At 44.3% G+C, this 22,324-nt stretch overlaps 3 protein-coding genes across 3 annotated transcripts; 2 read left to right on the forward strand and 1 right to left on the reverse strand.

Annotated features, from left to right (window-relative positions):
• Positions 1–225: 225 nt before the first annotated feature.
• On the forward strand, positions 226–9,184 carry LOC146568443 (sulfotransferase 1C1-like). The gene is made up of 7 exons (XM_085284502.1): positions 226–1,012; positions 1,640–1,768; positions 3,009–3,106; positions 3,328–3,454; positions 5,388–5,482; positions 7,005–7,185; positions 8,245–9,184. Exons 1-7 carry the CDS (start codon positions 826–828, stop codon positions 8,355–8,357), a joined length of 930 nt encoding a protein of 309 aa, XP_085140628.1. The 5' UTR covers positions 226–825; the 3' UTR covers positions 8,358–9,184.
• LOC146568444 (sarcoplasmic/endoplasmic reticulum calcium ATPase 1-like) lies at positions 8,962–13,570 on the reverse strand. The gene is made up of 9 exons (XM_085284504.1): positions 13,496–13,570; positions 13,113–13,336; positions 12,776–12,996; positions 12,491–12,687; positions 12,316–12,401; positions 12,112–12,245; positions 11,886–12,003; positions 11,658–11,775; positions 8,962–9,281 (listed from the first exon to the last, which is right to left on the reverse strand). Exons 1-9 carry the CDS (start codon positions 13,503–13,505, stop codon positions 9,262–9,264), a joined length of 1,128 nt encoding a protein of 375 aa, XP_085140630.1. The 5' UTR covers positions 13,506–13,570; the 3' UTR covers positions 8,962–9,261.
• A 1,633-nt stretch (positions 13,571–15,203) lies between these two features.
• LOC146568445 (uncharacterized) lies at positions 15,204–21,359 on the forward strand. The gene has a single exon (XM_085283524.1). It carries the CDS (start codon positions 15,204–15,206, stop codon positions 20,868–20,870), a length of 5,667 nt encoding a protein of 1,888 aa, XP_085139650.1. The 3' UTR covers positions 20,871–21,359.
• Positions 21,360–22,324: the final 965 nt, after the last annotated feature.

Raw genomic sequence — 22,324 nt, forward strand, 5'->3', positions numbered from 1 at the left:
TGGCCACTAATTTTCTGATTGTGATTAAAAAGTGTGAATCAATGAACACAACTCTGTTAAAAGACCAAGAAACGCAAGTGGTCAGAGTGTTTTACACAGAGTTACACATTTAACTGTGAAGTTTAAATCCATTTCATTTGTACTCTCCACATGTAAGTCCACCTCTCTGTGGGTTGCAGGATTTTTCGCGACCCTCCCTTTTTCCTTCCTCAGATTACAGAGGAAGCAGTCAAGACAGTATTGTGAGGAAAAGTGGAATTCATACGTAACTAGGAACGTTACATAAGGGCACTTTAGTGTAGGTCTGCTGGTGCAAGTTCCTGTGATCGCAGACTGATAAGAACCTGGGTACAAGCACTCAGGGAGCCAGCTTACAAAGATAGAAAGAGGGGCAAAAAGAAACACGTTTTAAAGTGACTGAGGCACTCAGACTTCAGCTGGGAGTTCATTGTTTCTGAGAGGCCGCTGAGAGACTCCTGCTCCCGCATTCAGATCTGGGAGGCGACTTACGCTGCAGACCACAAGAAATCAAGAGGAAACAAGGCAGCGCTGCTGTTGGCCGGGATCATGCAAGGAGGAGATAATGACAGTTTAAAAAGGAAGTAAACACGCTGACTGTGGGACTGACAATCAGGAAGAACAGGACCATTAGAAGCTGGGATTTATGTGGCTCATTGGCAAATCAGCAGTGAGTGGTTGACACAGACAGCTGAAGGCAGGACCTCGGGAGTTTGTTGAAGTTTTTTTTTTCTCTTCAATTTAAAAGAGGCAGATTTTAGCTCTCTGTTCTAGATTTCCTTGAGGCAGCTTTTGGCAGTGTAAAAAATGTCAGAGGAGAAAGAAATGACTTATAGCGAGGCTATTCATAAGGCCAGCTCCTCCATCACACGCTTCCCTCTCATCCCAGTCAGAGGAGTGCCTCTCATGAACTACATCGCCAACAACTGGGACAGCATCTGGGCTTTTCGTCCCGATCCATCGGACCTCCTCATCGCCACCTACCCCAAAGCAGGTACTCAGAAACAGTGTTAGACACAAAGTACTGATCTCAAGCAGCTTTATTTGCGTTCTTACATTTCTAACACTTTACACTTCCACTCACGGGTATGGAGAAAAATACTGTGCATTTTCCTTATCTGTTGCAAATTCAGATGTTACATGAAAATATGCAGGACTGCACTGCCAAAACAGCATAGAAAATGAAGCACACTTTCCCTTTTCTCTTTAATGCAGCACTTTAACTTGTGAGGAAATATTTTTCCATTGTGGTGTTAATGCTTTCTTCTTCTTCCATTACTTGATTGTTAAGTAGTTTTTCCACTAAGTCTACCAAAACATTGTGTGTGTGTAACTGCTTAAACAAGCAGGCAATAAAGGAAAACACCAGTAACTCTAGACTAATCCTGTAATTACGCCTTCATGAAGTGTGAGAGTTATAATTTAAGCAAACAAACAACAAAGACAGGCTACTTTTCCTGCCCTTCAGTCTCTGGACTAATTTGTTAGACTGTGGAATCTGCTGTAATGTGGCACTACTAAGTAGCTGGTGTCAAAAAAGACGTTTGTTGGACTGTTGTTAATGTTTTTACTCAATGTGGTGAGATTTAGCAGTACACCGTTTGATGTCTCTGTCTCATAGGGACTACATGGACCCAGGAAATTGTTGACCTGCTCCTTCACAATGGAGATGCTGAGGCCTGCAAACGAGCCCCCACACCTGTCCGCAGTCCATTCCTAGAGATCGTCTCCCCACCTCCCATCCCTTCAGGTGTGTGTTTTATCTATGTTTTTATTCTCTACTGTGACTCAGCAGGTTTAACATGTAGTTGTAGCATGTCAGAACTCACAAAAACAAGTCAAGGAGGAATGTTTCTGTAACGGATCGTTTTTTTCCCATCCCAATCAGAGTCAATGAGTTCTCAACCCATAAGCATATCCCTCCAAAGAAAAGACTTGAACTGGAGTTCTGTAGGCGATCAACAAAAGTTACTGTAGTTGGGTCATTTCAGTGAACGCAGCTGTGCTTTTCCAACACAGATTAGCCCTATTTGTGTTTGACTAAACTTTAATACCAGCCAGTTGAATTTTTACAATGAAGCCAACTTTCAAGCATGTCACGGTGAACTAACAGGCAGGTTTATAACAATAAGTCACAGACAGCTAAAAAAGTAGCTGTAGTGTTTTGCTGCAGGGTTTTGGCACAACAGTCAGTGTTACTACTGTCTAAGGAAATCTTAAATGTACTGGGGTGCTAGACTTACCACTATATCCAAACCATTAGATACAAGAAAGAAAATAATGAACTTTACCCTCCCACCCTTTCTCTCCCCTGGACTGTTGACTCAACAAAACATGCCTATGTTTCATCAGTCTCTAATCACTTCAGGTGTTCTTACCTTGATTATCCAGACTTGGTCCCCTACTGTGTTTGTTATTTTTGTCAGGTACATTTTTATATTGTATTTATTCATTTTCAGTCATCTGGGAAAAAGTAAAAACAGGACTTAAATATACTTCTTCTAATTCAGGTTGGTTATTCAAAGAACAGATACCTGGAAGGCTCCATGTTAATGCGAACGGTTGTATAACAAAACACTGAGCTAAATGACATTACATCAAAATAGCTGGATGATATCATTCTCTTGTAGTAGGCTACTACAAATGATCTTGCAAATACCTCAGAATAAGGTGAAATCCTATTAGTTCACAATATGCTGAGTCATTCGGTCATTTTAGTAGAAATCACGACAACAGTTGCTCTGGTTTGGTGCTAAGTAAAATTGAATTGAATTAAATGAATACTGCTGTCACATTTTTTGGGAAATTTGCCTTAAGTTAAATGGCCGTGTCAACTTTTTCACCTGTTTAATGTTATTTTAATCATGTTAAAAAAAAAAGTAAATTCAACAATGCTAATAAGCAGTTTCCATTGGTTGGAATATATGAGAAATCATGGAATACACATGTTAAGTTTTTCCTGTGTCCAATTCCCTGGATTTATGTCTCAGGTCTTGATCTTCTGGAAAAAATGGATCCCCCGAGAGTTATCAAGACACATCTTCCTTTTCAGCTGGTGCCTCCTGGATTCTGGGAAAACAAATGCAAGGTGAGACTTCTTGTCTATCAGACTTCAGTGAGAGTAGAAATTCCTCATTTTATTGCTTCTTACTAGACAGAAAACTCATGCAGCTTGAAGGTAAAAGGTTCATGATACGGCACATAAATGAGGTGGGAGGTTACGAATGCCATGCTAGACACAATCTCATCAAATAACATGTTCTCTGTACTGTGAATATCTTTTTGTGTTCCTCCTGATTATGTGGGAAGTCGATCTACGTGGCACGCAATGCCAAAGACAACCTGGTGAGCTACTACTACTTTGATCTTATGAATCAGACCCAGCCTGAGCCAGGGCCCTTTGGTGGCTACATCCACAAGTTTATGCAAGGAGAGCGTAAGTATATTTCCCTCTGTGTCCTCATACCTATTCTAAGCCATCAATAGCCCTATATGTTTACCCACCAAAGCAGCGTCTTTGGTTGCCTGGAGGCTTTTGTGAACAAAATACGTGATGGTGGATGGAAACTATGACAACTTGTGTAACTGCCTTTTATGCTTGAGTGGTCATGATAAGATTAGTTGCACCCTGAGTGGCTGTAGCGCGCATATCTTGGGAGGATCTGGATGAAAATGTAACCTTTTTTTTTAAAAATATATAAATAAATGGAATATTTCTTCATCATGACAGCCATAAAAAAGCTGCTTCTTTACTGCTATTTCTTTTGTGCTTTTTTTCCCACCATATGTGCCTTGTTAGGAACATAGTTTGCTTTGTAAGTAAGTATGAAACCAATCACACAACTTTATTAAATTTCAATGCATTCATTCCAGAATGGGAAAAAAATGATTTCCTTAGAAAAAGACTTAAATGGTTGCTGTAGGGTCATTAAATGATAACTTTTTGAAATGTCTTTATATTAACAATTGGATATATGTTAACTACCTATAAATGAAGTCACTGGGTTGGGTAATGCAAAGTGAATTATTACCTGACTCCTCTCAGCTTGTTGAGAGGAGAGTGTTTAGTTGTGATAGAAATCAAAATCTTGGTGACATATAACCAGTTTGGCTGCTTTGCTGCTGATTTGACTGGAACATATTAAAGCATCTGTGCCAGTTTGGTGAAGATTAGGGAACAAAAAGGTGTCCTTTCATAAAACACAATATGGTGGAAATGTACATAATAGGTTTCGTTGGGCTTGATTTATTTAACAAATTTAATGGTCCGTCAGTTAATCAGATTCAAAGATAGATCCTTTGTTTGCAGGAAATTACATTGCCATTTACATGCCATAAACACTGACATAAACAATATTAATTCCTAATAAAGTTAATAATTTATGAATAAATAAAACACCCAGTAACTAACATGAAAATATGCAAACATTTTGGAAAACTCATATTATTAGTACTGTGCATTAAATGGGCTTACAGCAGCTGATATGAAGGACCTCCCGAGGAGCTCAGACTGCACTTTGGTTCAGTCAGTCTTTGACTGATTTGCTACTTTTGATAACCTCCAGGGATTGGAGTGGGTGTGCAGGTTCATCAGGTAAAATCAGATCTAAAATCTGGCAAAGTTCAAACATTACATGCATAAACTCATATTCCACCTTGGCTCACTGGTTGCGCTCGACTGCTCAAGGCACAAACATGAAACTTGTTCATAAGAATCAGAGGCTTGTCAGTTTGCCAGGAACTGAAAACATGTACCGTTCATGCAAATGTGTACTGATGTGTAAACTTTTGACCCAACCCTTATTTCTTTATGCTTTGCTTTCAAGGAGCCCTTTAACTTTAAGTGGTCTTGAGCAATAGTTCTTCAGGTTTTCTGAAGGTCAGAGAACCAAACAAAAGGAAGCCAACATCTTTAAATGTCCTTCAAAAAGCAAGAGAAGTATCTTTGAAAACTACTGAAAGAAATTAAGCTGCCTGTATTGTAGAATAAAGGTGGTCATACCAAATATTGATATTAAAGCTAGTCAGAATGACACATCTGTCAATAAGTCACTGTACGTACTTTTAATTTTCCTAGTATAAAATAAAGAAATGATGAATTATGTAATCATAATTCATCACTTTGCAATAATTCATCAGCTCTGCAGTTACACAGCTGTAAAGTCATTAAAGGTGGTCAAGTTTATCAGTCTCTTATCAGCCGACAGTTACTAAAATACCTACTGTCATAAATGTTGATGTTAAGCTGTTAATGAGGCTTTACGATAGCCGTAAATATAAACATACACTCAGCATAAACCTGGACTGGAGTAGGAGAAATGTTTTCATCAAAGCTGCTTGAATGAATGGCCTTTGCTCTGCTTCTACAGTGTCATGGGGCTCCTGGTATGATCATGTGAAAGGTTACTGGCTGGAGCGAGAAAAGAGGAATATTCTGTACCTCTTCTACGAGGACATGAAAGAGGTGAGGAGAACACGTGGATTATAACCAAAGCATGTTGCGCAACCTTCTTCAAAGCAAACGTAATAAACGCAGCGCATTCCTTTGATCTCATATGTAAAGCTGAGATTGAATGATTAGGAAGCCTTGTTATAGACGCAGATTTAGACCAGCTTCATGTATAAAGGAAAAAAAAGAAAAGTAATGCCAACTGTCTGACATACAGCTGAAAAGAAAGAGCAGATTTTTTTGTAAACAATGTGACTACCGGCAAATCTCCTATTTCTGAAGATTTAAAAACAAATGTACCATACTCTTAAAAGACATTCAATATAAATTAAAAAAATACTTTGAGATATTGTTCAAAGAACTGTATATATGTATTAGTTGCACGACAGAGAAAGTTGGACTGCACAGTCCTGTGGAAAACACCCAGTGATTCAGTTGCTTGTAGAAGCACCTTTAGCATCAATAACCTGAAGTGAAGGTTTTCTGTATGACCTTATCGGTCTCTCACATCGTTATGGAAGACTTTTGGACCCTTCTTACAGCGTTGCTTTAGTTCATTGATGTTTGCAGACCTTTATTTAAACCCAGGTTTCAGTTAGTTTGAGGTGTGGACTTTGATCGGCCATTGCTTACCTTTATTCTTTTCTTTCCCAGCCCTTTTGTGGTAGATTTGCTGCTGTGCTTGTGGCCATTGTCCTTTTGCATGATCTAATTTCAGTGAAACTTTACCTATTGGACAGATGGCTTCACATTTAACTGTAGATTACTTAACAGTTGGTATGAGGTGTTTTCTGGTGGTGGTCAGAGGGCCCGGTGGCGCCAGTGTCCGGCAGTGTCCGGCAGCCTCGCCTCTGTCAGTGCGCCCCAGGGTGGCTGTGGCTACAATGTAGCTTGCCGTCACCAGTGTGTGAATGTGTGCGTGAATGGGTGGATGACTGGATATGTAAAGCGCTTTGGGGTCCTTAGAGACTAGTAAGGCGCTATATAAATGCAGGCCATTTACCATTTTCTGTTGATATGCTGTATTTGCAAACCTTTTATAGAGGTGCTCACACTTCCTGAAGATCAGTTAATCAAGCGCATTTAATTAGCTTGCTTCTACCAACTGAAGCAGTAAAGGTGTACTTAGTTTTTCACAGGACTGCACAGAATCCCATGATAAACATCCTTTTTCACATGACCAGTCAATTCATAAATATCAGCATACTTTATATTGTAAGCTAAATACCCTGAAGTGTTAGAGAGAGAAACCCAACAGGGCAATGATCTGCTGTGAGCAGTTGTCCACAGTGAGGAGGAAGAACTCCCATTTAACAGCTTCTCCCAATTTGATTTCCGTTATGTAATCTCTCCTCACCGGTTTGCAGTGTTTTGTTTATCACTTCTTATGATTTTACTTTTTCCGTTACCTTCAGGTATTTGCTGTTTTCAGTCGTAATGTGGTGACACCCCCTCTTGTTTTATCTGTTTGAACATCTGTAATGAATTTTAAAAATTAATAATCTCCGCACATACTCTGTCACATTTATTTTCCCAGAATCCTCGGCGTGAAGTGGAGCGCATCATGAAGTACCTGGACTTGTCGGTCTCCGATGAGGTCGTCAGCCAAATCGTGGAGCTCACCTCCTTTAAAAACATGAAGGAGAACCCGATGGCCAACTACTCCTGCATTCCATCTCCGGTGTTTGACCAGTCCATCTCTCCTTTCATGAGAAAAGGTGCACTATTAAATTAAAGATATGCAGGAAAGTCAATCTCAGTCGCCAGTGAGTGCCTTACGTAGGGCAGTTAAAATGTCATGAACACCTATATTTGTCTCAGACACACAAATATCTTCATGTAATAATGTCACAAGGTTAAATCAACTTGTGAACAGTCTGAGCTCCTCAAAGGCAGCAATTACTGCTCTGCTACCTGTCCTTCAGTGCAGGGGCACCCCCTAGAGGTCCCTGGATTTTGAGCTCTCGCTTCTATTTTATTTATACATTACAACAACTTAACACTCAAATGAATAAGTCTGTTGGCAGATATTAACTAGAATCGATTTAAAGTTTTGGAGGATTTTTAGTTCAAACAAGGCATCGTTAGCCTGGGCTTCTGCAACAATTATATGGTCAGTTTTTCCCCCTCACTTTTAACAAACCAGTCATTAAGTATTTAATCAGCACAATATAATTACATCTATAAACAAAGATACAGTTTTGGGAGTTTTACCTCTGTACACATCACAGTGGATCTTAACTCAAACAGTCAAGATGTAACTGAAATGCAGACGTCCAGGTTTTTAAAAAAGTATGGGGCTAAACATTACAGCTAGTCATACAGATAACCTCATATTTTCACAGGCTTAAAATGAGTTTAACAAACGTACATGATTTTAAATAAAAGGATTGTTTGATAAGTTCTGAAATTTCATGGCCTCAAGAAACTGCTTGTCAATCAATCATCTAATGACTACATATAAAAATGGCTGAAAAACATCCGGAGCAGTTCAAGCTGGAATTCTGCACTTTGCAGTTTTTGATTTAAAATCCACAGTGATACAAAATGTGAACAGTGTTTACACGCATGTTGTATGTTACATGTTATAATTTAATAAATGTATTAGCGGTAAATGAGACACTGTGTGGGCATTACATATGACTGTTTTGGAAAACATTTTTTAAGCACCAGTCAGTTATTCATTTGTGCAAAAAAACAAAAAAAACAAAAACATTGATAGAGGCTTTAGCATAAATTTTCCAACTTAACAAAATTGTCTTCCTTTTCATATGCAGGTGAAGTGGGTGACTGGAAAAACCATTTCACAGCTGAGCAATCAAAGCTGTTTGATGAAGACTATGAAAAGCAGATGAAGGACGTCGACATACCGTTCAGGACCCTCATCTAATGGATCCGGGGGTTTCTGGAATTCGCTGTGCAAACCAAAGACTGATGACTGTCGCTGAGCCACGCTTAAACAGCAGAAGCGAAAAACAAAAAAAACCCGTCATGGGCTAAAAAAACCAAAATAGTTGCTATAAAATTAAAATGGTTTGACTCACATTTAATATGTATGGATGTTGAACACTGTAATCACTCATCCTCGTGGCATTTCCAGAGGAGGTCATCTAAATGTACTCCCAATAAAAACATGCTCCACAATAAATTCACAAGTTTTTAATCATCACTTTATTGCAGCTTATCAAGTAAACAATATATAAGACCAAAAGTGTTGTGACTGAGTAGACATGCCCATTTTATGTCACGAGACCTCCAACTGAGTCCGCTGACCGCATGGTGCCTATAGAGAGCGCTGGCGGCTGAAAGCAAGTGGTTTTTCTGCCCATATGAAGTCATTTTAAACAACCCTACACCACACTGTACAGAGCCCAGCTAAAGCAGGGAGGCTGCACAAGACACGAGCAACGAAGACTAGAATCAAAGTAATGAGCTGGAAAGTCAGTCATATGAAAATGGACAGAGGACGCAAAAACACAACAGCTGAGAATATCCAAGGTTAACAAAAAAAATAATCACCTTTAATACATACTTTACTTCTTAGAATAAAATCATAAATATTACTGCTTTATCTGGTTAATCAGGATACTTCCCCTCATTTTAATTCAATCTCCTTCCTTATACAGAGACTATTTTTATTGCAGATTTTAAACAAATTTTATTGTTTGTTTTTTTTCCATAAGGTTTTCTTTTTTCAGTCTTTTTCTTCTTTATGGCTCCCCTCTCTGGCTGTGATCTTTCTCTCTCCTCCGCTTCTTTCTCTTCAGCCCTGAAGATCCTCTTCTTCTACATCTCTATTTAACTTCTGTACCTGCTGCAGAGACCAGAGACACGTGATTTGGTAAACAAAGGAAAACTACGTGATTTCTCGTGTGATAAGAAGAATGACACTTTGATAGCGTCTCTCAAACTTAAAGTGACAGGGCTTCACAAAATTCAGTTTGTGTACAGCTCAATATGGCATGCAGAGGATCAAAGGACGTCACAAGCATAAAAACATATTAAAACTACAAAATACAAGCAATGCATCAGAAATACATACATATAAACAGACACCTGCGCGCGCGCACACAGACACACAGACACACAAATACACAGTGCTTAAAAATTTATAAGACCACCAAGGTAAGGGTGGTCAGCTGCCCTAAATTAACAGTTTTGTTAGTTTACTAAAATATTTTTTAATATTTCTGGTCTGGTTAATCAGCCTTTATACACAAGCCCTTTAATCAAAATGATATTTTTGATGCTAAAAAAGAAATATTGTCATTCGTGTATTTATAAATTTACTGTTTTACAAAATAATAAAGCACATTATTACTTCAAATGCCAGTTACTTACTGAGGACTTTACTTACTTTTTTGCCAGTACAGTTATTTTTTTACATTGCTGAACAGAAAATTAGCTTCAGTGTTTAATAATAATGGATTGGATTTATATAACGCTTTTCAAGTCACCCAAAGCGCTTTACAATGCCACTATTCATTCACTCTCACATTCACACACTGGTGGAGGCAGCTACGGTTGTAGCCACAGCTGCCCTGGGACAGGCTGACAGAAGCGAGGCTGCCATATCGCGCCATCGGCCCCTCTGGCCAACACCGGTAGGGTAAAGTGTCTTGCCCAAGGACACAACAACCAGGACAGAGAGCCCAGGGATCGAACTGGCGATCTTCCGGTTACAGAAGCGCTTCCCAATCCCCTGAACCACAGTTACCCTCACTTAGCTTTTGACTTCTCAGTCAGGTCTGGTGTGTTGGCTCAAATTAGAACATGAACTTGGTTAAACCCCCCAAAGAAATGTAAAAACTTTACAGATTTGTAAAATAGTTGTGTTTTCTTAAATTTCTTAAGCACTTTATCCGTAAGCAATACATAAAATTAAATTCTGCACAAAATCCTGTCGAATATAAACAGAAATATGAAAACAAACAAACTTTGACACGACAGAAGTAGGAGGCCAACATGATACTGACAAAGACAAAATGCACATGCTCTTTATTTACCAGACCACTAAATGTGGCTGAGCTCACTCGTAGGCTGTATAGCGATCTATTATTTAGTGGAAACATTAGCTAAATGTCTCATTAAAAAGGTGTATTTTAAGAACTGCTTGAAATTATTGTTAGACTTCATATTTGAAGGTAGGTTCCAGAGTTTGAGGGTTTAAACATAAAAAAAGCTACATCCCCGATTTGTCTTCATAAGGAGAACAAAGAACAGTTTCACAGTATGACTTTCTTTCAGAAATATAAGCTAGTTTAAGAAGTTTAAGACAATTTAAGCCTTTATTTACAAGGGAGAGCATTTTAAATGTGGGGCTTACTTTATGAAAAAGTCACTGTTATTATTTATAAGCTTCATATAAACATGTAATAAATTATTTTGGAGTTTATTGCAGCTCTAGAGGAAAAAACTACACATAATGCTAACAGTAAAAGAGATTAAGAGTAAAATCTGTTGACAAAGGGAACAATTAATACTCACACAGACCTTTTATCTGCTTACAGCTATATCATAAAGTGCTAAGAAAAAACATTTGTTTAATGTTTATATAATGATTATAAAAGGTAACCTTGGTGAGATACAAAGTGATCTACTCACCTGCTCACGGTGATCTCATGAAGAAAAAAACAAAAACCAATAAACAGAAACCTCAGATCAACACACTCGAGGGTCTCCCCATACAGAAGTCATGATACCCAATGTTTTTCAATTTGATTTTCAATGAATGAGTAGTGAGGAGACCCCGGAGGTCACAGTGAGTCTGATAACAGCTTGAATACATTGAAATAGCAACAAATACACAAACAGACAAACAGTCTCTACACAGCGCTACACACTGCAGTGTGAGCCTTGGAATACCTTGGTTTAGTTACAGGTTAATGGTGATGGGTTGGCTGAATTTAAGCTGGAAATGGACAAAAACAAACGGGTTACGTGAGTTAATGATGAATGGAGAGAAGTGAAAACAGGCAGATTAAAAACACAGAATCAAACCTGATTGAATTAAAATGAAATTAGATAAAGGCTAGGTTAATTTTAATAAGTTAAAATATTAATAAATAGTCTGAAAAGATGATGGTAGTAATGCATGAATGATTAAGTAAAACTATTATCTGTTATCTTAGGAACTGGGACAGATCTCTGTTTATTTTTGTTCTTGTGGATTTATAAAAGTGCTGCTTACCTTCAACGTAGTTGCGGGCGAAGAACTTCAGCACCTCATCAATGGCAATGACGGGGAAGGAAAGTTTCAGGACCACCAGCCACTGCTCCACTGACAGATGGGTCAACTTGAAGATCATCTTGAGAGGAAAAGAATGGAAGTCAGATGAAGCTGAACCCCACGGAGGAAATCCACATAAACTAGAGCTTCTAAAACAAAAAAGATTTTCAAACTGAACTTCTGACTCACAGGGAGAGGATCAACATAGATGATCATGAAGTGCAGGGACATGGACAGGGTCATGGCAGAGAGCAGCCAGAAGTTGCTCCATGGGGGCATGCGCACCAGAGACTGATTCTCAGACAAGCTTGAAGAGGAAGAAGAAGAAGAGATGTGAGAGCAGAATATATCTGTTGCATGAAGAAACCTCTTTTTTTACAAGCTACATCCTCCTCTATCACATTCAAAGAAGTACCTGTTAAGAGCATTGCACATCTCAATGGTGACCAGTACAGACAGGGCCATGGTCATGGGAGGAGCAGCCTCAAAGATTTCACATTCCAGGCCTTCAAAGTCCTCGTTCTCATCTTGGCACTGCATGAAGTGTGACTGCACGGATAGGAAGATCAGTAAATTTCTACATCTGTGTTTAGTGGAAAGCAACAGGAAAAACACTCACCAGCTGATAGTAGGTGACCCCGGGGCCAGTGGGGTCGTAGATGAACCACCAGGCAGCGCCACCAACAGTGGCAGCACCGACATATCCTGTTAGTGTAGGTGGATCGTGTCAGTGTAGACAACTGTTGTACCTACTTTCAATCAAAATCCATACAAACTCACCCAGTTCCACTTACCACCAATGGCCATGTATCTGAAGAACAGCCAGATCAGAGGCTCCTTGGGGGAGCGTGGGGGTTTGCCCATGATGTCCAGATCAGGTGGGTTGAAGCCCAGAGCAGTGGCGGGCAGACCATCAGTCACCAAGTTGACCCAGAGCAGCTGGACGGGGATCAGAGCTTCGGGCAGACCCAGAGCAGCGGTAAGGAAGATACTGAGGGAGGGTAATGGGCTGAAGTTAAGCCAGAGACAAAAAGAAAGATGTGTAGCTGTACAGAGTGTGTGTCAAACAGGTCACTCACCAGACGACCTCACCGACGTTGGAGGAGATGAGGTAGCGGATGAACTGCTTCATGTTGTTGTAGATAGCTCTGCCCTCCTCAACAGCAGCCACAATGGAAGAGAAGTTGTCGTCAGCCAGGACCATCTCAGAGGCAGACTTGGCAACGGCAGTGCCAGAGCCCATGGCGATGCCGATCTCGGCCTTCTTCAGGGCAGGGGCATCGTTCACACCATCACCAGTCTGCGGTTGGAGGAGATGAAGTATGCATTAGACAAACCAACCACCAGACAACACTTTAACACAACCTCTGTGTCGGTAACAGGTTTAGTTTGCATCCTGCACTGCTGGGCTCTTACCATGGCAGTGATGTCATCATAACTCTGGAGGAACTCAACGATCTTGGACTTGTGGGACGGCTCCACACGGGCAAAGCAGCAAGCCCTGCGCACAGCCTCGGACTGCTCGTGGAGAGGCAGATCATCAAACTCACGTCCGGTGTAGGCCCTGCCGGAGACATCCTCGTCCTCGCCGAAGATGCCAATGCGACGGCAGATAGCGATAGCAGTTCCCTTGTTGTCACCTGACACATGGAGAAGGAGAAAATGAGTGGAAACCTTGTAAAAAGGACAGTTTCCGGAGAATAAAAACAACTTTGTATGATTGTGTATTAGCAGAACAGAAAGATCCGATTTTCTGATTATAAGAATGGTATAATAAAAAAGCTCTCCATGACACTAACCAGTGATCATAATGACACGGATTCCAGCATCTCTGCACAGCTCAATTGAGCCAGTGACCTCCTTACGAGGGGGATCCAGCTCTTATCAGTATGTTTCTGCCTAAAGACAAATTTATGTGCACACTAGAGGCGGACAAAGACCGTTGTACTGTGTCCAACGGAGGATTCAGATCCACCTCAGGCATAACTGGTTGTGGTAAAGCAGAAAAGCTAGTTGTATTCAAGTCAGGAACGGTACTATTAATGAAGATATGACAGTGTGCCATCAATTTACGGTTAAAAAACATTTCTTTGCTGAATTTATGAAAAATGCCAATGATGACAGTTTGACAGGGATAGAACAAAATATTTCCTTATTCCTCCAGAGCCCGGACCTCGACATTATTGAAGCAGTGTGGGATCACCTTGACAGAGAACAGAAGTCAGCCAACATCCAAAGAAGAGCTTTTAATGTTCTTTGTGAGGGACCAAGCAGCCAAAGCAAAGAGGACACAGGCAAAAAAGTATCTTCAAAAAGGGTTTTCTTTATTTTAACCCTCAAAAAGTCCAAAATTAACAAAATTCAAAAACATACTTAGCAGGCCCATAAAAGAGGTCAACTAAATATAACTCTACAAAAAGGAATTTACAGAAGCTTAAACAAAACAAAGTGAGACACAACTTAACTCACAAACTGACCTAATTACAAAGACACATGAGGGTAGCTTTTATAATGATTTGGCCAAACCATTTACACACAATAGGGGGGGGGGGAACAAAAACACACACTAAGGCTGTGTCCCAATTCAGGGTCTGCACGCTTGAAGTACGCATTTTAAGTGTGATTACGTCATTACGTCATTATATATAGATATATAGATATATAGATATATAGATATATAGATATATAGATATATATCTATATATATATATATATATATGTATCATAATAATCTGACAATACTATAATATTGGCCATATTATATTTACATTACCACAGTGAGATGATTTTAGTCTCATGAACAACATTAGCTAATTGTTATTTACTAACTAATCTTGAAATAACTGTTCAGCACAGAAATGAAGCCCAACAATCATGTTTTACAGTCCTGTGGTCTCAGCCTCAGATACTCAACTAATCAAAGTGATGTCATGACAATAATGAATGACCAACAAAACATTTTTTCTCCTTCATTTCTGTTACACAAAGCTGTATGTAACGTTTCTCGCTGTTACAGGCATGGTCCTTTAAGGGTGAAGCCTGATGGGAAATGTATGCGGGTGTGTGTAGCGGAACTGCCTGTCGGGTGTGTGAGGGTGAGCGGAGAAGGAAAAGAAAAGTAACGGTTAACTACAGAAGAGACGAAGAGAAAGTAAATAAAAGGAATATAATAACTCCCTCGGCAGCCAAAGTTGTATCGGCGATGCCCGCTGTGAGTAAACTGTTTCAGCCCACTGTACGCGGTGTTCGTGCCTTGGAGGAGAAATAAAGGTTCGGTAAAGCAGTTTCCTACGCCTCCCTCGATCTTCTTGCTAGCGGAGTTGACCTGTATAGTAAGCTGTTGCCGGCTGCGAGTCAAGTAACTGCCAGAGGTTTCCTTACTACGGTTCGGGGCCGCGGATCTGGCGCGGTAACACTGGGGGCTCTTTTCCGGGATAAAACTCCGCAAAGCGCCGAGAGAGAGGGAGCGAACTTTCTTTTTCTCTTTTCCCTCGGACGACAGAGAAAATGGCGGCTCCGAGAGATGCTGAAGGGGATGGCATGGGAATGTACTTCAGTAAGAGCAGCAACCCATTTTTGCCAGAAACCCCAGAGAGTGGCACAGCTAATGTGGACCGTGCCACTTATGTAAACAATAGAATCCACAGCAGCAACCCCTTCATCACGGACATAGAGTTAACGCCAGCGGCGAGCATAGCAGCAGTCTATACGACGGAGTTTGAGGCTGCATGGCATCTCACCCCGCCACCTTCAGCTCACACCAACCCTTTCTTAACACCAATAGCGAAGCAGAATGCAGTGTGCAGTGAGTTTAAGCAGTTGCAGTGCTCAGACTGCGGAGGCCCTGGTAACACTGCATCTACACCGCTCACAGTGGGACAGCATGGCTCGCATGATCACCCACCTCGGATTGTTACATCTCGGCCATGCAGCCAGCCATTCACCGCCGTGAACTGTACCTGCAGTGTCCCTAGAAAAACGGCGTTTACTGAGCCAGCGAAGCTACACATTATGCCGGGTATACCCCAACCTGCGCAGTACAGCTATGAAATGCCAGCTCAGGGCTATTTTTCCCCAACAACTCGCATGGCAATACCAGCACCAGATGGGGGGTGTGGGCTTTGCAAGCATGACCAGGGTCACAGTTCAAAACAAGCCATGCCAGGGCCACGCGGCTGTTTTCCTGGTGTAGTGCAAGACGGGGGTTTTGCAGATTGTAGTGCTGATGGACAGACGAGGGGCAAGGAGAAAATTCCCACATTACAACCAGACCATTTCGATGGGTCAGGGTCATGGAAAGACTTTCTCTATCAGTTCGAGACCTGTGCAAAGGCCAACTGCTGGACGGAGAACACCATGGCTGTCCAACTGAGATTCAGCCTGAGGGGCGCAGCTGGAGCCATAATCCACAAAAACCCCAAATCTGCTCGCTGGAGTTACCAGAGGATTGTGGAGGAGGTGGAGGCTGCCTATGGGCCGTGTTCAGAGCATGCAGCAGCCATTGGCATTGAGCTACGGCAGAGAATCCGGAAACCAGGTGAGGCCCTGCACACCCTCAGAGATGATATATACGAGAAGGTTTCCATTGTGTATGCCAACCGCTCCGAGCTGGAGCAGGACTGCATTGCTGTAGAGATCTTCACTAATGCTTTGGCAGATGCTGAAATGGTCCAGAAATTGTTGGAAGAACAACCACGCACCCTGGCAAGAGCCTATGAAATCGCCCACAGGTTCGAGACAACGAAAAGGGCCGCCAGGGCAGTCACACAGCTTATGCAGCCAGGGCCACGAGTCTCTACAGCACAGGGGACCCGAACAGCTGCATTACGGGAGAGTGTTCATATGCTAAGTTATGAACCACCGGAGAGGGCCCAAAGACCTATCCAGCGTGGGCGCCAAAGCTGGAGCACATCTAACAGGTCAAGCAGGAAGGAGGCTGTTTGCCATAACTGCTCCGGCATAGGACATCTACAGAGGAACTGCCCCTCTCCTCGCTCACCTGCCCAAAAGCCTGTAAAAGCTGCTAGAGGCCCAGCCCCTGACCCAGGCACAGTGTTCCACAACGGAGGCCAAGATGTGATGTGTGTCCAGATAGCAATACAGGGACGGGAAATACGGGCCTTGCTGGATTCTGGTGCACGGCGGAATGTGCTGCCCCTCCACTATTTTAACACCATCCCCGCAGAGTCAAGACCTCAGGTGCAGGCATCCATTGCTCAGACTCTACAAGGCATTGGTCCAGAGGGATTGGCCGTTCTGGGCGAGGTCATCCTGCCTGTACAGGTGGGGAGCGGTGTTGAAAATGTAGACTTTCTTTTGGCCGACATGGCTGAAGGCACTGAAGTTATTCTGGGGCACCCTTTCCTGCAACAATCGTGCGCTTGCTTAGACTACGGCCGCCAAGAGATAACCCTGTTTAATGAAAAGATACCATGTTCTGGCGTGGGCCCTCGACCCCAGGTGCTTGTTGTTAGGGTGGCACGCACTACGGTTTTGGAACCAGGCTGCGAGTATGTGGTCCCCGGGTTTTCCAGCTCCCACTGTGCCGCCCATAGAGACATGATGCTAAGCCCTACAAAGGGCTTTGTGGAGAAGCACCAAGTACTGGTAGCTCACGCAGTTGTGCAACCTAGTAAACCCTCTAGCATCCCAATCAGAGTCTTTAACCCTGGGGCCGCAGCTGTCACCTTAAAGCGTGGTGCCGTGGCAGGGGTTCTTCAGCCCGTGCAGGTCCTGGAGGGGTCGGGGGGTCGCCCACCAAGGGTCCTGGCAGCCCTCGAACTTAATGGTACTCCCCCTGCTTCTGTACCAAGCCATTTGCAGGCCCTTTACGCCGAGAGCAGCCCCGGTTTGACTCACGTTGCCCGCTACGATCTGGCAGGCCTGCTGAGGTCCTACAGTGATGTCTTCTCCACTGGCCCGAATGACCTTGGTCGCACTGGTGTTGTCCAGCATGACATCCTGACCACGCCAGGGCCACCAGTTAAGCACCCGCCGCGCAGGATGGCAGGGGACAAACAAATAGCGGCCGACCAGCAAGTACAGCAGAGCTTGGAGGCTGGGCTAGCTCAACCTAGCAATAGCGGCTGGGCTGCTCCAATTGTGATGGTGAAGAAGAAGGACCAGAGTCCCAGACTATGCGTGGACTATAGACCACTAAATGAGCGAACCCTTAAAGACGCTTATCCCCTGCCACGCATCCAGGACACCCTTGACACGCTTTCTACTGCCAAGTACTTCAGTACACTAGACCTGACTTCAGGGTACTGGCAGGTAGAGATGACCCCCAGAGCCCGAAAAGCAGCTGCATTTTGTACCCGTAAGGGATTGTTCGAGTGGAATGTGATGCCGTTTGGACTGTGCAACGCACCGGCCACATTCCAAAGGCTTATGGACAGAGTCCTGGCTGGGCTGCAGTGGGAGACATGCCTAGTGTACCTAGATGACATCATTGTCCTGGGCCAGGATAGCACCCAGATGCTGGAGCGGCTCGAGCAAGTGTTCATCAGATTGCGTGGAGCCAACCTAAAACTGAAGCCATCTAAATGCTGCCTGTTTCGGGAGCAGGTGGCCTATCTGGGCCATATCATCTCTGCTGGAGGTATTTCCACGGACCCCCAGAAAGTCCAGCAGGTGACGGACTGGCCTGCACCGCGGACCGTCACAGAAGTGCGTCAGTTTGTTGGCTTAGCCTCATACTACCGCCGGTTCATGGAGGACTTTGCCACAGTGGCTAAACCCCTCCACGAACTTACTAAGAAGTATGCCCGTTTTAACTGGACTGCCGACTGCCAGGGAGCATTCCAGGAATTAAAAAGACGGCTTACGGCAGCCCCTGTCCTGGGTTACCCACTGGACCAGGGTGACTTCTTCCTCGACACTGATGCCAGCAATTGTGGGATTGGAGCGATTCTCTCCCAAGTGCAAGGGGGCGAAGAGCGGGTCTTGGCCTATGGGAGCAGGCGGCTGTCGGCTACCGAACAAAACTATTGTACGACCAGGCGAGAGCTTCTGGCGGTTGTGGCGTTCACTTCCCACTTCAGACAGTACCTGCTGGGTAGGCCGTTCACTGTCCGGACTGACCATAGCAGCCTCCGCTGGCTGACCAGGCTGAGGGAGCCCGAGGGCCAGCTGGCCCGCTGGTTGGAGAAGCTGGCAGAGTATAACTTCCAGGTGCTGCACCGACCTGGGAAAAACCACCAGAATGCGGATGCACTTTCCAGGAGACCCTGCCGCGCTTCATGCCCGTGCACACTCCCAGAGCCCACCATCAACAGCGACCGGTTCGAGCATAAAGGTGTGCAGTGTAACTTAGAGGACTGTGGTACCAGCATGACCCCCCCAGGGCAGCCCCCAGTGGGGGTAGTGGGGCCTGATGGTACCGATGGGAAAAGCCGGGTAGCAGAACCAGAGTGTGCACCCGTAGCAGCAGTGGACTGTTGTTCCAGTAGTAGCCACGACACCTGCCCAAATATCCACCGGGTGGATGAGTCCCATCACACTAGCTTGTTCAGTGGCTGGACCCCAGAACAGCTCTTGGCTAGCCAGAAGAACGATGTGGATATAGGCCCAGTTTGGGAATGGAAGGAAAAAGGGGAAGGTCGGCCCGTCTGGGCCGATGTAGCGGCATGCAGCCCCGCAACCAAAGCCTACTGGGCGCAGTGGAAGAGACTGTACCTAAAAGATGGAGTGCTGGTGAGGAAATTCCACTGTACAGAAAGTAATGTGTTTTTCCCCCAAATCCTTCTGCCTCACGCCTATCGTCACTCCGTAATGCAGCAGATGCACGATGGCCCAGTGGGTGGCCACTTTGGGGCAGAAAGGACCCTGGCACGCTTGAAGAATAGGTACTACTGGTACAACATGAAAGATGATGTGACCCTGTGGTGCCGCACTTGCACCAGTTGTGCTGAAAGGGCGCGGCCCCCAAAAACCCCCCAGGCAGCGATGGGCACGGTACGTGTTGGCGCCCCCATGGAGAGGATTGCAGTCGATCTGATGGGACCGTTGAACGAAACAGAAAGGCATAACCGATTCATATTGGTGGTACAAGACTACTTCAGCAAGTGGGTGGAGGCTTATCCAGTCCCCGATGCACAAGCGCCCACGGTGGCAGGAAAGGTTGTTGCGGAGTGGGTATGTAGATATGGAGCCCCACAGTCTCTGCATAGCGACCAGGGCACCAACTTTGAGTCGGCTGTGTTCCAGGGGATGTGTGAACTGTTCGGAATCAAAAAGACACGCACCACGCCCTTTCATCCACAGTCCGATGGCCAGGTAGAGCGTTTTAATGCTACCCTGCAGAAGGCCTTAGCCACCACCGCGGAGCGCTGCCACTGGGACTGGGATATAATGATCCCCTATGCTGTCATGGCTTATCGGGCAACTAAGCACAGTTCCACAGGATTGACCCCAAACATGATGCTTCTGGGCCGAGAGATAACCGAGCCTATTGACCTGGTCGCGGGTCTGCCGGCCGACGACACCCCCAACTGCACTACACCACAGTATGTGGTGCAACTCAGGGAAAGGCTGGAGCTTTCCCACCAACTGGCACGGGAGGCTCTCGGGAAATCTGTTGAGCGCGCTAAGAAACAGTACGATAAGAATATCTGCCAAGTTCAGTATCCAGTCGGCGCTGCAGTGTGGCATCTGATCAAAGGGACCAAGAGAGTGCGGCACAAGGTTCGCAAGTTTCTGCCTTCCTATGAGGGCCCCTACTTCGTAGTGGGCCTGTTGGATGATTTAGTCTACTGCATTAAAAAGGGGCCCCGAGCAAAGGCTAAAGTGGTTCATCACGACAGACTCAAGCCTTATCACTCAAGAACGCCGCTGGACAACAGCTGGGTCTTCCAAGACTCCGACCAGGCAGCACCCACCGAGGTGCCTCCTCCAGCGCTCGACGAAAGCGATTCTGACATTGATTTCGGCCCCTTCGACTTGTGGGAGACCCCAGCTGGGGCAGATCAACCAGATACTGGTGCTTCCCTGAGAGCTGGCTCTCCGCCACCTGCTCAAGGAGATGGTAGTGGGTTGCCAGCCAGCCCTGTTCAGCCTTACATGGATGGGGCTGAAGGACCAGAACAGCACCCTTCCTTCAGGTCCACACCCCGTTCCAGACCACAGCGTGTGCGGCGGGCGCCGGACATGTTTGGTGACTGGGTCAGTCACTAGGCTAGTATGTCCTAACTGAGTCGGGGTGTAGGCGGATCGCTGCCCTGCTCAGTAGTTAAAAAAAAAAAAAAAAAAATTGTTCATGTTACATATGTTAAGGGATATGACTGTTGTAAATTGAGTTGTTACAGGGGGCTATTCTTACGTGTACTGTTGGGCTTGTTTGTCTTGCTGTTTCCTGGCAACATGGCTGTCGACGGGCTGCAAGTTATTGTTTGAACTGTTTGTACTAATGAGGTAAAGCTGGATATAGGGGTAAACGTTCAGCTGTAGTGCCTTAATGTCTTTCTTTATGAATACTGTCTATGTGAAGGGCGGGATATGGACATTGACTTGCACCCTCCTCAAAGTGAACCCTGTACATCCTATGTTTTCTTGTGCTTAAAATATGGACAGTTGTCTACTTCAAGATTGTTCCATCCTAAGGATCGCCATTTTTGGACTGGGGGCACGAATGCTGTATGTTTCCTTGTTAATGGGGGGTTCATGTGCTGGAATGATGTTAAGGGTTTAATTATCATCCAGAGTGGGGGTAGTGTTACAGGCATGGTCCTTTAAGGGTGAAGCCTGATGGGAAATGTATGCGGGTGTGTGTAGTGGAACTGCCTGTCGGGTGTGTGAGGGTGAGCGGAGAAGGAAAAGAAAAGTAACGGTTAACTACAGAAGAGACGAAGAGAAAGTAAATAAAAGGAATATAATAACTCCCTCGGCAGCCAAAGTTGTATCGGCGATGCCCGCTGTGAGTAAACTGTTTCAGCCCACTGTACGCGGTGTTCGTGCCTTGGAGGAGAAATAAAGGTTCGGTAAAGCAGTTTCCTACGCCTCCCTCGATCTTCTTGCTAGCGGAGTTGACCTGTATAGTAAGCTGTTGCCGGCTGCGAGTCAAGTAACTGCCAGAGGTTTCCTTACTACGGTTCGGGGCCGCGGATCTGGCGCGGTAACATCGCGGTTAGTATCATGGTTGCTAGGCAACCTGAACAGCGCGACGAAGGCTAGACCGTCCCATTTCACAAGCCTCTCACTTCCGCACTCGTACTTATAGTACGCACCGTACGTAGTACGCGTAGTGCGCGTACTTCAAGCGTGCAGACCCTGAATTGGGACACAGCCTAATATTAGCTAAGCACAGAATAACCTAACTAAACCTAAAACACCCCTGCTTCTGGTAAGCCCATGGTTGGTCCTGCCGAGCAGGCATTTTGTTCCCAGAGTCCTCAGCCACACCTTTTGCCCAGACAGGAAACAGCCACCGCCCAAACCCAGGTAACTCAAAGAAAGAGAAACATAATTAATATAACAAAACATTTTAGAAAAACCACACAATGCTACTATGTGTGCGCCTCATAATATCAGTGTTAGGTTTAACCAAATGATTAATAAATTTTATTAATGAAAAAACTGCAAAGCAAACTAATAAAGTGAAAGAATGGACTGATTTACCCCTGTGTGGCTGA

The sequence above is a fragment of the Mchenga conophoros genome, linkage group LG8, assembly GCF_057382185.1.
Source record: "Mchenga conophoros isolate Kocher_MC1m ecotype Shallow Benthic linkage group LG8, M_conophoros_male_GT1.1, whole genome shotgun sequence".
NCBI lineage: Eukaryota > Metazoa > Chordata > Actinopteri > Cichliformes > Cichlidae > Mchenga > Mchenga conophoros.

What these genes read in the sequence shown, in the direction of transcription:
- LOC146568443 (XM_085284502.1), top strand. Translation starts at nt 826, where the DNA reads ATGTCAGAGGAGAAAGAAATGACTTATAGCGAGGCTATTCATAAGGCC. An exon ending in TCTGGGAAAACAAATGCAAG is followed by an intron (nt 3,107 to 3,327) that starts GTGAGACTTCTT and finishes TTATGTGGGAAG; the next exon opens with TCGATCTACGTGGCACGCAA. An exon ending in CAAGTTTATGCAAGGAGAGC is followed by an intron (nt 3,455 to 5,387) that starts GTAAGTATATTT and finishes CTGCTTCTACAG; the next exon opens with TGTCATGGGGCTCCTGGTAT.
- LOC146568444 (XM_085284504.1), bottom strand. An exon ending in GGGTCACCTACTATCAGCTG is followed by an intron (nt 12,246 to 12,315) that starts GTGAGTGTTTTT and finishes CTATCCGTGCAG; the next exon opens with TCACACTTCATGCAGTGCCA. An exon ending in TCTATGTTGATCCTCTCCCT is followed by an intron (nt 11,776 to 11,885) that starts GTGAGTCAGAAG and finishes TTTCCTCTCAAG; the next exon opens with ATGATCTTCAAGTTGACCCA.
- LOC146568445 (XM_085283524.1), top strand. Translation starts at nt 15,204, where the DNA reads ATGGCGGCTCCGAGAGATGCTGAAGGGGATGGCATGGGAATGTACTTC.